At 50.3% G+C, this 12,033-nt stretch overlaps 1 protein-coding gene across 15 annotated transcripts in view; it reads left to right on the plus strand.

The window, feature by feature from the left end:
* Inpp4a (inositol polyphosphate-4-phosphatase type I A) overlaps positions 1 to 12,033 on the plus strand; it is a 118,864-nt gene that overhangs the window by 92,354 nt on the left and 14,477 nt on the right. For 14 of the 15 annotated variants that reach the window (XM_010643230.3, XM_010643244.2, XM_010643236.2 and 11 more), the window contains 7 exons: positions 164 to 196; positions 4,441 to 4,613; positions 5,534 to 5,657; positions 6,460 to 6,586; positions 6,829 to 6,969; positions 9,314 to 9,411; positions 10,918 to 11,030. In XM_010643230.3, coding sequence (XP_010641532.1) covers positions 164 to 196; positions 4,441 to 4,613; positions 5,534 to 5,657; positions 6,460 to 6,586; positions 6,829 to 6,969; positions 9,314 to 9,411; positions 10,918 to 11,030 — 809 coding nt within the window. The remainder of the gene's footprint in view (positions 1 to 163; positions 197 to 4,440; positions 4,614 to 5,533; positions 5,658 to 6,459; positions 6,587 to 6,828; positions 6,970 to 9,313; positions 9,412 to 10,917; positions 11,031 to 12,033) is intronic. The other variant, XM_010643235.3, reaches the window with a different exon arrangement.

The following is a 12,033-nucleotide window of genomic DNA, read 5'->3' on the forward strand; positions in this document are numbered from 1 at the left end:
AGCCTGGCATGTTCGTGAGACTTTGGAGACAGAGGCCCCTACCCTCTTCTCCATGTGGTTAGCACCTTACTGCGAGCTGCTGCTGCAGCTGTTGTAAGACGGATTGCTGTGTTTGAACTGTGTCTGCTCCTTAACGTCCCTGTCGCCCTCCATTTCTGTGCAGATTGCAGCCCTCCTCCTGAAGCTCCCAGCCCAGGTATGTGATTTCTGTTCCACACTCCACTGTGTAATATTTGGGCAGCATTTGTAGCTCAATTACCCGAGATGACTGTCTATTCTCATGGCTGGGAAAGATTTAGGGACTACTTTGTTGTGAGGCTTGGTGAGAGACCAGATGAACTAAGGAAATTGTGGCCTGAAGCTGAATACCATGTGGTTTGGGTTTGTTTTGCACTCTCTTGCTCAGTCTCTCTGTGCCCCTCTCTCTCCCTCCCCCTTCTTCCTTCTTCTCTCTCTCTCTCTCTCTCTCTCCCCCCCTCCTTTCCCCTCTCCCTCCCTCTTTTCCTCCCCCATCCAACTCTTACATCCTAAACTCTTTTCAGATGATTAGTGTTTGTGAGTGTGTTGGGCTTCCGCAGGTGGGTGAGCTCCACATTTGTTAATACTTTTTATGCAGTTACCTGACCTGTGAGCAAAGCCCTGAAGACAGTCAGATGATAAGAATCCACCTGAAGCCTGTGGCATTTGTAATCATGTAGCATCTTCTATTCGAAGTCTAGATGGAGCTCTGAAATTCCTTCCAGACATGGCGGTGGGCCTCAGTTGGAATTAGAAGTGGAATCTCCTTCCCACATTTGCATGTAGAATCCAGTGTTTATGGTTCTAGTTCAGGAGTTGGCAAATAGCAGTGCTGAGCTAGATCCTGTCCTTAGTCTGCTCCAGCAAATACTATCTTACGGGAAACCAGTCATGCCCACCTGTTCACAGATCCTGGGTGGCTGCTTTTGTGTGGCTGTATCAGAGTCAGTTGTGACAGAGACCCTATGGCCTTCAGAGCCTGAGATATTTACTGTCTCAACTGTTTACAGAAAATGTGTGCCAACCCCTGATCTGGTTCATAATGAGCTTCCCGGATATGGCTTGTGGTTCTCCCCAAGTGTGCATGAGCCCCCAAATAATATGGCTTGTTTGTTTTTTCTTAAACTCCAAAAACCTGCTTACGCGATCAGTCTAATGACTGCATGTTGCTGAGTGGATAGCAGTGTAAGATGGCAGCACCCCTGCCTTCTATATAGAGTATAGCACACCAGCTGTGGCAAGAGTTACCAAGCCCTTCCTGTTAGGTCTGCTTACACAGCACTGTGATTCTCGGCAGCTGCCGAAACAACTCCAGAATCCCATTTGGAGTCAGCTTTTCCACTGGCTAATCTGACCAGACACATCACACTTTCCCAGTTTTACCTCAGTCCTCACAGTTTTCTTTTCCCAAAAAGTCAGTGTAGCCAGCTAGGGCAGGTCTTGGTCCCCAGTCTCCTCCTCCAAAGTCACTGAGCCTTGGGGGATGCACAGATGGTTAACTTTGGTCTCTTCATTTCCTTGCTCAGGACAGGCCTTACCTCTCCTTTATCTGTCCCTGGGCTCCCATCCTCTTCAGCTGTCCTCCACTGCAGGCTATAGGCAGTGTGAGTCCAATGTGAGGACCAGGACAGAGGGCAGTAGGGAACCTGCTTCAATGAAGCTTGGAGACTTCTCTCCACTTGGGGTTTCCTGATACTGGTAGAGCCAAAAGGAAGTCAGCACACATTCGGTGCCTGACTTGTTGGACTCTACTTGCTTTATGTCAACTGTGTCATTTCCAGAAGCACTGGCGGCTTTTCCACAGTTGATGTCAATGGACTAAAATGGTTCCCTGTCAGGAGATCCTATACAGCTGTATTTAAGTATTTAGAGTGGCTTAAAGCACTCACTCACTCTGTTCCTCCCGTACTAATGGGAAAAATAAATGTAGTGTTATGGATTTTAAAGAGCCCTTTAAAGTTATCCAAAGTCAGCAAATGTTACAGGCTGGCAAGTGGATAAGGAGCTTGTCTCAAAGAGTGTATCGCCTGCATTCTTTGGGACGTTGCTTAACTGAACGGATTGTTTTAATAGCAAGACTTTCCTCACCAAAGGAAGCAGATTGGAAACCCTTCACCAGCTTCAGCATCCTGGACACTTTTGCTTGACTAGGGCCTGGGAATAAATCATGTTACTGCTCCTGAAACTCATCTTATTTGCAGTCATTTTTATTATGAGTTTCTCCTCAAATTGGAAAAATACATTACTTTTCCTCCCCAGCAGACACAGGCTGACCTAGTAGAAATAAACAGCATGGAGCTTGGAGTCAGTCAGACAAATACAGATACAGTTCTGTGTGTGTGTCTGGGAAGACCCAGCCTTGCTGGGCCTGTTTCTTGTCTATGGATTCAGTCAGGAAAGAGTTTGCAGTTAGAATTGTTGAAGGCATTGGTAAACAGTGGCCTATGCCCCGAGGGACTCCGAGCCCCCTCTCTAATCTCCCTACCCCCTTTCCCAGGACATTTTCATCTTTGCAGCCATTCTTCCTATACTCCAGGTTTGTTTTTCTTTTTATTTTTTTTATGATTTATCAAAACAAAATCATTTTAACATGAATTTTATTTATAGAGAAGTAGGCAAAGTGAGAAAGTTGTATGGAAAGGGCTTGGCTGAGTTAAATAAGACTACAATATTTGCATATTCTGATCATTTTTAGACTAAGTAATGATTAACATGAAACTGGATATATGTATTAACTGGAAAAGCCAAATAAAATTGGCAACATGTGCTGTAAGTGCATTTATTTCTTAGTGAAAAATAGTTTTAGTGACTGCCTAGCCTATCTTTCCCCAGACTGTTTTGCTAGTAAAACCCCATGCTGTTTTGGCCACTGTGGATAGGTGCTGAGTGTAATTGTCAGGCCTTCACCAGAATTCTTCAATGAAACAGAAACTTGGCCTCTGAGTTCTGACGGACAAAGAAGTTAGGCTGTTACGTGGCGCTGGCCCCATCTTCCCAAAGATGCCCCGTGTGGCTGTGGGGTCGAGGCTTCACTAAATGGCGCTGGCCTGAGACTCACATTTTCCACTTCTCAGTCCAGTGTTCTTTGTCACCGTGACTTATTTGCTAAGACCTTTCTGCTGTAGACTTTCTAAATTTAAGCCTGAGTTTTTCCATTACCGATGTAAGTCTTTGTCTGCATATAGTGTGCCTGCATATCCAGTTAGGTCATTTCCAACTTTTGAACTGTTACTCATACTGCATCCCCATCAACTGAACCCCAAGCGTAGGCCTTTCCTACCCACTTTCCTTTTCCTATTCCAGGCGCTCCCCAATATAGGTTTCCCAGACAAGTGCTGACCAGACAGTTGTGAGGACAGAGCCAGGCTCTCTCCTCTCCTCACAGGTCACCCTCTGGCAGTGTTGTGCCATGGTCCAGGGCCTACTGTGACTCAACACCCATCCTGAGCATGTGTGCTCCTGGCTGTCACTGGCCTGGAGCCAGGATTGGGGTGGTGGGCTCCCAAGCAGGGTGAGCAAATACCTATTTCTGGGCTCAATGACCTGTTAAAAATGTAATGGGTGGGGCCATGAATTTAGTTCAGTGGCACTGTGCCTGCCTCACAAGTGCAAGATCCTGTGTTTGATCCTTGGTACTGAAAAAAAAAAAAGTAATGGATGAAGGCATAGCTTCTCTTTTAAATGCCTTCTAAATAGAAAGGGGAAAAAAGCCAAAGCCAAAGATGCCTCTTACCCTGTTTTTCTCCCCTGAGGTTTTAGTTTTAAAAAGTTGTTTTGGTAAAGGGTCCAAATTTCCATATATTTCTAAAGGAAAGTAAACTAGAAATAGTTGGCATCAGGCAGCAAGGTGGCACTGGACAGGGAGTGTAGAAAGAGGGGACTCAACAGCAGTGAACAAGGCTGGCAGTGGCAGAGTAGATCCCTTGCTCTGGAAGAACAAGGCCTCTGCTTTCTACCAGCTCAGGAGAAGGGCGGCAACAGAGGCCCTCTCGGGGTGTCCTTTGCCCATATGGAGGAGCTTTGTGCTGTGGAAGGTGATTGGCTTCTGCTGAAAGAGTCATTCTCTGGCCTTGTTGTGACTTTCAAAGCTTTCTGCTATCTTCCTGAACAGGCAGAGTACTGAGTATGAAGATGGGGGTCCATGTAGTTTTGGGAGACCGGGCCTGTACTGGGGACACCCAAGTAACACACATGTTTGAGGTTAAAGGGGAGATTGTGGCTGGAGGGCTAGAGCCAGGGTTGGGACCTGGTGGACTTGGTGCCGATTCTGGGGCAAGGTGGGCCAGGCGGGATCACAAGATATAGAGAGGGTGTAGGGGGAAGGGGAGGACAGGATGGCTAGGCAACAGTTGACTTGCTGACTTAGTAGAACCTAGTGCCTAAATCCTCTGTAATCACAATGACTCCCTTGCTCATGCCCAGGTGAATGGAGCGAGGCCCTCTACCCGCTGCTGACCACTCTCACCGACTGCGTGGCCATGATGAGCGACAAGGCCAAGAAGGCCATGGTTTTCCTGCTCATGCAGGACAGTGCCCCCACCATTGCCTCCTACCTGAGCTTGCAGTATCGCCGCGATGTGGTCTTCTGCCAGACTGTAAGCCCCTGGGGGACCATGAGGGTGGCCATGGACATCTCCTACTTCAGAAGAGACAGGCTTGGGGCCCTTGCCTGTTCCCTTCACATGTGTAAACTGCAGGTGGCCATTCTGCTTCCTGCCTGTTATTTTGAAGTTTACTTTATAGTGAACCTGGATTTCAGATGGGGGTGGGGGTAGAAATATTGCCCCAGAAGAGCTGGTATGGACAGGCTCTTCACTGTGCTAAGGAGGCAGTGCACACAAAGGCTTCTCGGCCACCTTTTTTGAAGACAAAGGAGGCACCTTAGTTCTATGGCTCATTGCAGAACTCTGTTTTGATGATGTCTGTAATCTTTAGTGAAGAGTTGAATGTCTCAAGTCAGAAGACACCAGTAATGGAGTCAGTAAAGTACACAGTGATACCTGGTTGGGTTGGTTCTCTGCAGTCCCTGTCTTGGCCTGGTGGCCTGTTCCATCCTACATAATTCCTCCTATTGTGCCTAATTCACACTTCAGCCAGAGATGGTATGCAGCTTGAATGGACAGCCCTGCACTATGGCTTATTGTAGGCTTCCAGAAGGTTCTGACTCAGGAATAATGCCAGGCAGGTCAGGTCAGAAGCTGGGCCCAGCCAAGGATTTAGCTCAGTGGTTCTGCTGCCTGTCTCACAAGTGCAAGGTCCTGAGTTTGATCTCCGGTACCAAAAAAATGCTGGGCCCAAACCAAACCCACCTTTGAGAGTGACAGCACAGCAAGCTGAGTGTTACGTGTCCTTCCTGTGGCCTCTACCCACTGTGGTCCCAGAGCCAGAGTACCCTCTGCTCTCCAGCTCCGTACCACACCCCCAAGATGCAAGAGGCACTGCTGACCCCCCTCTAAGCAGCAGTACTCAGGGCCAGGGCCATTACCCACACACTGTCTGCCCTGTGCCTCTGCAGCTGACGGCTCTCATTTGCGGCTTCATCATCAAGCTGCGAAACTGCCTACATGACGATGGATTCCTGCGGCAGCTCTATACCATTGGGCTGCTGGCCCAGTTCGAGAGCCTGCTGAGCACCTACGGTGAGAGACCGCCTGATCAGCAGCCCTCCCTTTCTGCTACTTACGTGAACCCAAACACCACCAGTGTGTAACGAACATCCAGAGTCTGCATGCTGAACATGCAGCCTTGCCCTTGTGGCTGCCATTATTTGCTGTGTATTTTGAAGAGCTTCCTAGTGGAGGATGGCTGGTGACTGTCTAACCAGGCACTTCTGTAAGGCATTTGGGTTGTTTCTGAATTGATCCTACTAAACATTTTGTGCAGTGACCCTGTACACAGAAGGTACTTGTGAGCTGGGAGGAAGAGTCACTAGGTCAAAGGGGAGAATGTTTTAAAATGAAACAGCTATTTCCAGACTGCTGCCTAGAGTGACTGTCTTCTTGCCAGCCTTGTTTCCTGTTTATTTCTTGTGAGAGAGTGAAATTGGACCATTGCTAAAGGTAATTGTCAGTGTTGGCATTCTAGGACATAGAGTTGATGTCCAACCCTGTGTAGCAGAAGGGTGTGAGCACGGCAGAGCTGCTCCACGGTTCTCTTCTCAGTCTTGAAGAGCTGGTGTCAGTTTCTGTCCTTGTGCATTCTGTTTCCCTTCTGCAGTGGATCTAGGGCTTGATGCAGAAGGGCTGAGAAGGTTGGCACCAATTTCCACTGGTTGCCTCTATGAAAGGGTCTGAGAAGAAGGCCACAGGCATGCAGGAAGTGGGGTGACAGCAGTGTTTGGGGCTCAAGAGCCTGTCGGCACTGCACTCCTCCAGGCTGCACCATGCATGAGGAGAGGAGTGAGGTCCTCCTCTGACAGCCTCCTTCCCTCTCTGTGTGCAGGTGAGGAGCTGGCCATGCTGGAGGACATGAGCCTTGGAATCATGGACTTGCGGAACGTGACCTTCAAAGTCACGCAGGCCACTTCCAATGCATCTACTGACATGCTGCCCGTCATCACAGGAAATCGGTAGAAAATCTGCACATCAGAGCGAGTTCTTCTTTTATGTCAGCTTCATGGGGTGTACTCTTCTGTTTTATCTTTACTCCTTTGCTTTCTTTGAAAACACTGGCTGAAGCCCCTACTGTAATTCTACTCCTTAAAGGTCCGACTGAGGTTTAGGTATCACGAAGCCCGAGGGGCTTGAACCTTGGCTCATGCTGCCCTCAGTGTCCCGCTCACACTGCCCTTCCTGTCTCACTTTCCTCCAGTGATGGATTTAACGTACGGATCCCCCTGCCAGGCCCGCTCTTCGATGCCCTGCCCCGGGAGATCCAGAGTGGCATGCTTCTGCGCGTGCAGCCTGTCCTCTTCAACGTGGGCATCAACGAGCAGCAGACCCTGGCTGAGAGGTACGTGGCCTGTGCCACAGGGCTGCGTGCTGAATGGCTGTGGGCACCATGTAGGTGTGCTCATTCACCCTCTTGGTCCTGTTCTGTGTGGGCCTCATCACCTGCCTCCTGGAGATGGTTCAGCACAGCCTTCTCAGCACTCACACGGAAATGCCCCAGGCACAGGCTCTGTCCTCAGACTCTGGCTGGTGGGAGAAAGAGGGAGATGGGTGCCACTATGGAGAGAAGTACAGGGGTTAGGGGTCCTGAGCAGGGTTGCCTAGTGTGGCCTGAAAGGGTCTGTGAAGAAGGCTACAGGGGACGTGGGAAGTGGGTTATTTTTATTTTCAAATTTTTTGTGTGTGTGCTCAGGATTGAACCTAGGACCTCCCACATGCTAGACAAATGTCTACCACTGAGCTACACCTTTAGCCCATAAAGTGGGCTTTGGAGTATGAGCAGGAGTGAGTTAGATGAGAGAGGAGGAGAGCCAAGGCGTCCCAGGCCAGGAAGACTGAGCAGAGGCCAGTGCTGGGAGAAGTTGTGCTGGGACTGGGGCCAGGATTCGCGCAGGGGTTGGGAGGCAGGGCAGCACGGCCTCATGGGTGCAGCCAAGAGTTAGCCCTTGATCCTAAAAGTTTGTGCCATATCAACTCCTCCAAGATCACTTGGCTTGTAGCGGAGAGGAGTCATGTGTTTGCATACATGGGTTGTGTGTGTGCCTGTGTGCACATGCATGTGGGGCAGTATGGAAGGGCTGAGCTTTCTATGAGTACATGAAAATTTGTCCTGCATATTGTTCATGCTCATGTGCTCTGTTTTTGGGTATAAACAGTATCTTTAAAGTTCCTGCTGAGAAGGAGAAAAGTCTCCAGCACGAGAGACTCTTGACCCAGCAGTCCCTGTGCTTGGGCCCGTAAGAGACTGTGGTTGCTGCAGGTGTGGAGGAGCTTTGGCAAGGGCAGAGCATCATTGACTTACCTGTCCTATAGGCCTCGTCACTGGCAGTGGGTCCAAAGGCTGTGAAGGGAGTACATGGTGGGGGTTTGCTGGAGAGAGACCAGGACAGAGGCACGGCCCTGTGTTGGGGCATTGTAAAGTGTAGATATTGAGAAGGGGCCAGGAGAATAAGGTGGCAGGGGGTGAGGGGCAGGGTTTGGTCTCCAGTCAGGCATAAGACCAGGAGGACCTGGAGGAGGCTCACATTCCAGCAGGTAGCAGGGCCCTCAGAGGAGTAGAGCACGAGGTATGGAGGTATCCTGGTGGGGCGGACACTGACTTCTCCACATCCTGTGGCTGTTGAGTAGCTGTGAAAGGGCAGAGGCAGGCAACTGGTGGTGGAGAAGGAAACACAGTGGGGGAGGGGTTGGTTTGTTTCCTCCTAGAATGCAGGAGAACTGGGTTTTCTGGGCAGAATCGATCATACTTCGAGGAGGAAGTCATAACAGTGATGTCTCTAAAGGAACGAACACCCAGAGGAAGAGTGAGTCCTGCCCCTTGAGGAACATCATAGAACCATAAAGATGCTCATGATGGCTGGGCATGACAGCAAACACCTGTAACCCCAGCTACTTGGGAGGCTGAGACAAGAAGATGGAGAGATAGAGCCCAGCTCGGGCAACTTAGTAAGAATAAAATGTCGCAATAAAATGAAATCACCAAGGTCAGGGGTGGAGCTCAGTGTTAGAGCACTTGCCTGGCATACTGCAAGGCCCTGGTTCAATGCTCAGAACCACAAAACAGTGACAGAAAGGGGCTGATGCTGAGGTAGGTGGTGCAGCAGGAAGCAGAGGCCTGGGTGGGGACCAATTCTTGAACTGGAGAGTCTGTTTTGTTTAGTGAATGCCTTCCTCGCAGGTGGCAAACGCATCTCCTCCCTTAGACACTCGGCACAGACCCATCACAGCCTATGAGGCAGAGCAAGGGCCTCAGGCAGCTGGGGAGGGTGGTGGTCAGGGGTGTCTGTTCAGCAGACAGGGTGACTTTAGATTTGAGTCCAGGGCCATTGCCGTCCCCTCTTTTCAGTACCTTGGAGACAGGAGGACACTGGGACTCTGAGCCGAGTGGCTGTATGCAGGAGTTCCTGTGCAGTACCGTACAGGCTTTTCCATCTTTGGGTCTGGCATGCACTTTGCTCTGAAAGTGCCTTAGGCACATCTGTCATTCTTTATGGTTGCTGCCTACAAAGGTCATTTAAGCTGGTCCCAGCATTGTGGGGATAGCTTCATGCTCAGGAGGGGAAAATAACTTAACATTTAGATGTGCATGATAAATGTCTTAAAGACTCTCCATTGTTAGTTTTTCTGCAACTCTGTGTCAAGAAAGTGGCACAGGCTGACTAAAAGTGTCTCCTTACCTTCCCAAGGTTTGGGGATACATCTTTACAAGAAGTCATCAATGTGGAGAGCTTGGTGCGGTTAAATTCCTACTTTGAGCAGTTTAAGGAAGTTTTGCCTGAGGATTGTAAGTATTCCTCCACTTGCAGTGGGTTCGCCTGCTTGTCTTGTCCCTTTGGATGTTCTGCTTGCCCTGCTGCCAAGTGTCTGCATGCATACACGTGTGCATATGTGAGCTGTCTTTTCCTTCACACACACACAGAGCCATTCACTTGCTCAGACTCTGCCTGGCTTGAGCCCCACCCAGCTTATCTTACGAGCTGCCTGTGCATCTTCCTCCATGGTGCTTGGAGTGGAAATGCTGGGAAGATCTCCTTGCTGGCTGTTTGGGGCAAGAGGACCCCTGTTGTGTCCCCAGGAGGTCCCAGCAGTTGTTCCACTGTTGCATGGCTCTCTGTGCCCCAGTGAAAACGCTACAGACTGGACTCTGGCAGCCATAGAACTCAGGGAGGATCCCAGGGAGCTCGGCACAGTCTTTGCTGGTCCATGTTCTGAGTGCAGCCTAGTGTGTTCATTTAGTACCTGCCCTGTATAAAGTGAGACAGGATGGAGGGTCAGTGAGACCTTAGCCCTACCTGGAGGAGAACTGTCCACCCTGGAGTTGGGTATGATGGGAGCCTAATGGGCTCCAGAGAGGGAGGAGAGCATGCTAGGCTGGCTCCTTTGCCCTCTCTTGGAAGGTACACAGGATCTTAGTGTTAGAACTGGCGGCAAAAATAGTAGTTCCATGAACATCTGTGGGTCATGGGTAGGCTGGGCCGAACACATATTTCCAATCCCACAACATCCTGCAATGCTGGGGTTAGTGCCCATGTGCAGATGGGAAGTGGTTGCTTGGACATTGGAGACAACTGTCCTTTTAGGAGGGACTGTGGCCCAGGGTCTCAGGGCCAGACAGGTTTCTTATTGGCAGTGCTCAGCTGGGAAGAGGGGATCAGCTGTTTTTTCCAGGCTCACCCAGCAGAGCAAGCTGGTTGGACTTGAGAGAATATAGGCCACTGGTAGCCCAGGGGACTCTGTGAGACATGGGCTGAGATGTCCCTCTCACCTGGTGCCCATCTGGGCAGGGCAGGCAGGAGAGCCACCTCGTGGCAGCTCCTGGGAGCTGAAGCTGGAGAGTGAGGGATTGATGTTATCATCTCCCAGCCTGGAAGGCTGCAGAGAGAGCAGGGCCAGACATGTTCTTCCAGGTGTGGCTGGTATCCCCCTGGAGGAGGCTGAGCTCTCCAGATCCCTGGAGGTTGTCAGGCCCTCTGGTTGAGACCCAGTGCCCAAGTGTCCTGCTTCCCTGGCAGGGGCTTGTCCTCATCGCCTCCCACTGCTTCCCTTGGCATGAGTACTTACAAGAAGCTTTGTGGTGGAAAGAGCTGGAAGGGGATGAAGTGACTGCCCTTTGGAGATGACCCCTGATGTGGCAGTGGTCAAATTTAAGGGTTCACCATCCTAGTAGCCTGTACAATTGCTAAATGCTTTCCTCCCTACTTCAGCTCTAAACCTGAATGCTCAGGCGGCTTCCACAGTCAGGCACCATGTCCTGGGTGCTGTTCCTGCTCCCATGGCTCTTCCCTTTCAGGTCTACCTCGGTCCCGGAGTCAGACCTGCCTGCCAGAGCTGTTGCGGTTTCTGGGTCAGAACGTCCATGCCCGGAAGAATAAGAATGTGGACATTCTCTGGCAAGCTGCTGAGGTACTGGTTCTAGTGAGGAGGAGCTTGTGTTGGTAGCCAGCCAGCCTAACAAAAAAAATGACAAATGAAAATCTCAGCCAGGGCAAAGGGAGCATATTTCTCCCTCAGGGGACATGAGAAGTCACTGAAAATGATCAGAGACTCGGGAAGGTGCTGAGTCCTGCCTGGACCCTGGTAAACTCGATGGTCTGTCTCTGGGGCACTTACTAGCCAGGCTGATGGCATTGTCAGCTTTAGGAGCCTGCACAGCTGATTCCAGATGAAACTCACTGCCTGCAGCAGCTGAAAATAGGTCCAAAGGGAGACCATGGTGGCCTTTGAACAAGCTCAGACAATCCTCCCTGTCCTTTTGATCTCTGATTCCCTGAGCACTTTCATAGGTAACAGAGCCTGAGAATCTGAGCACTTTCCTTGTTCGCCCTGACAAGGAGGGGATGCGCTTAATTCTTGTCCACAGTGGCATGACCTTTGTTGTACTCGAGCTTGGGGACCCCACTGGCCTTCACCCCTTGCCTGGCTTGAGCACAGGTGATGGAGAAGGCACATGTAGCTGGCACAGCTTTTCCCACCCCTACTGGGCTCTGCCCAGATCACAGGACCCTGGTAGCAGGTGGGCGCACTCTCTTAGCTTCCCTGAGTAGCTGGGCCCATGGGGCACTGTCCTCAATGTCAGCAGGTGCTTCTCCGTGCTGCATTCTCTTCGCAGCACAGGCATTCTCAGCCATCCCATCCTGGTGCTTAGTGGCTCTTCCTCTGTCAGATGTCACTTTTTTTGCATGTCCTCCACACTATGGATTGCTGCTGGCCATGGTTGCTATTACCTTTCTGTCAATGGCACTCCAAGGAGTGGATGTTCTCCTCTCTGTATAATCTCTTCTCTACCACTACATGTGCCCCAGCATTATGGCTCCACTGCATGGAAAATGCAAGATGACTCGTTCCAGCCTTCTCCCTTCTCTGCCCATTCTGCCCTTTGAGCATTTTTTTTTTTTTTTTTTTTTTT

This window comes from Fukomys damarensis, unplaced genomic scaffold (assembly GCF_012274545.1).
Source record: "Fukomys damarensis isolate Sample0158 unplaced genomic scaffold, DMR_v1.0_HiC HiC_scaffold_9, whole genome shotgun sequence".
Classification (NCBI taxonomy): domain Eukaryota; kingdom Metazoa; phylum Chordata; class Mammalia; order Rodentia; family Bathyergidae; genus Fukomys; species Fukomys damarensis.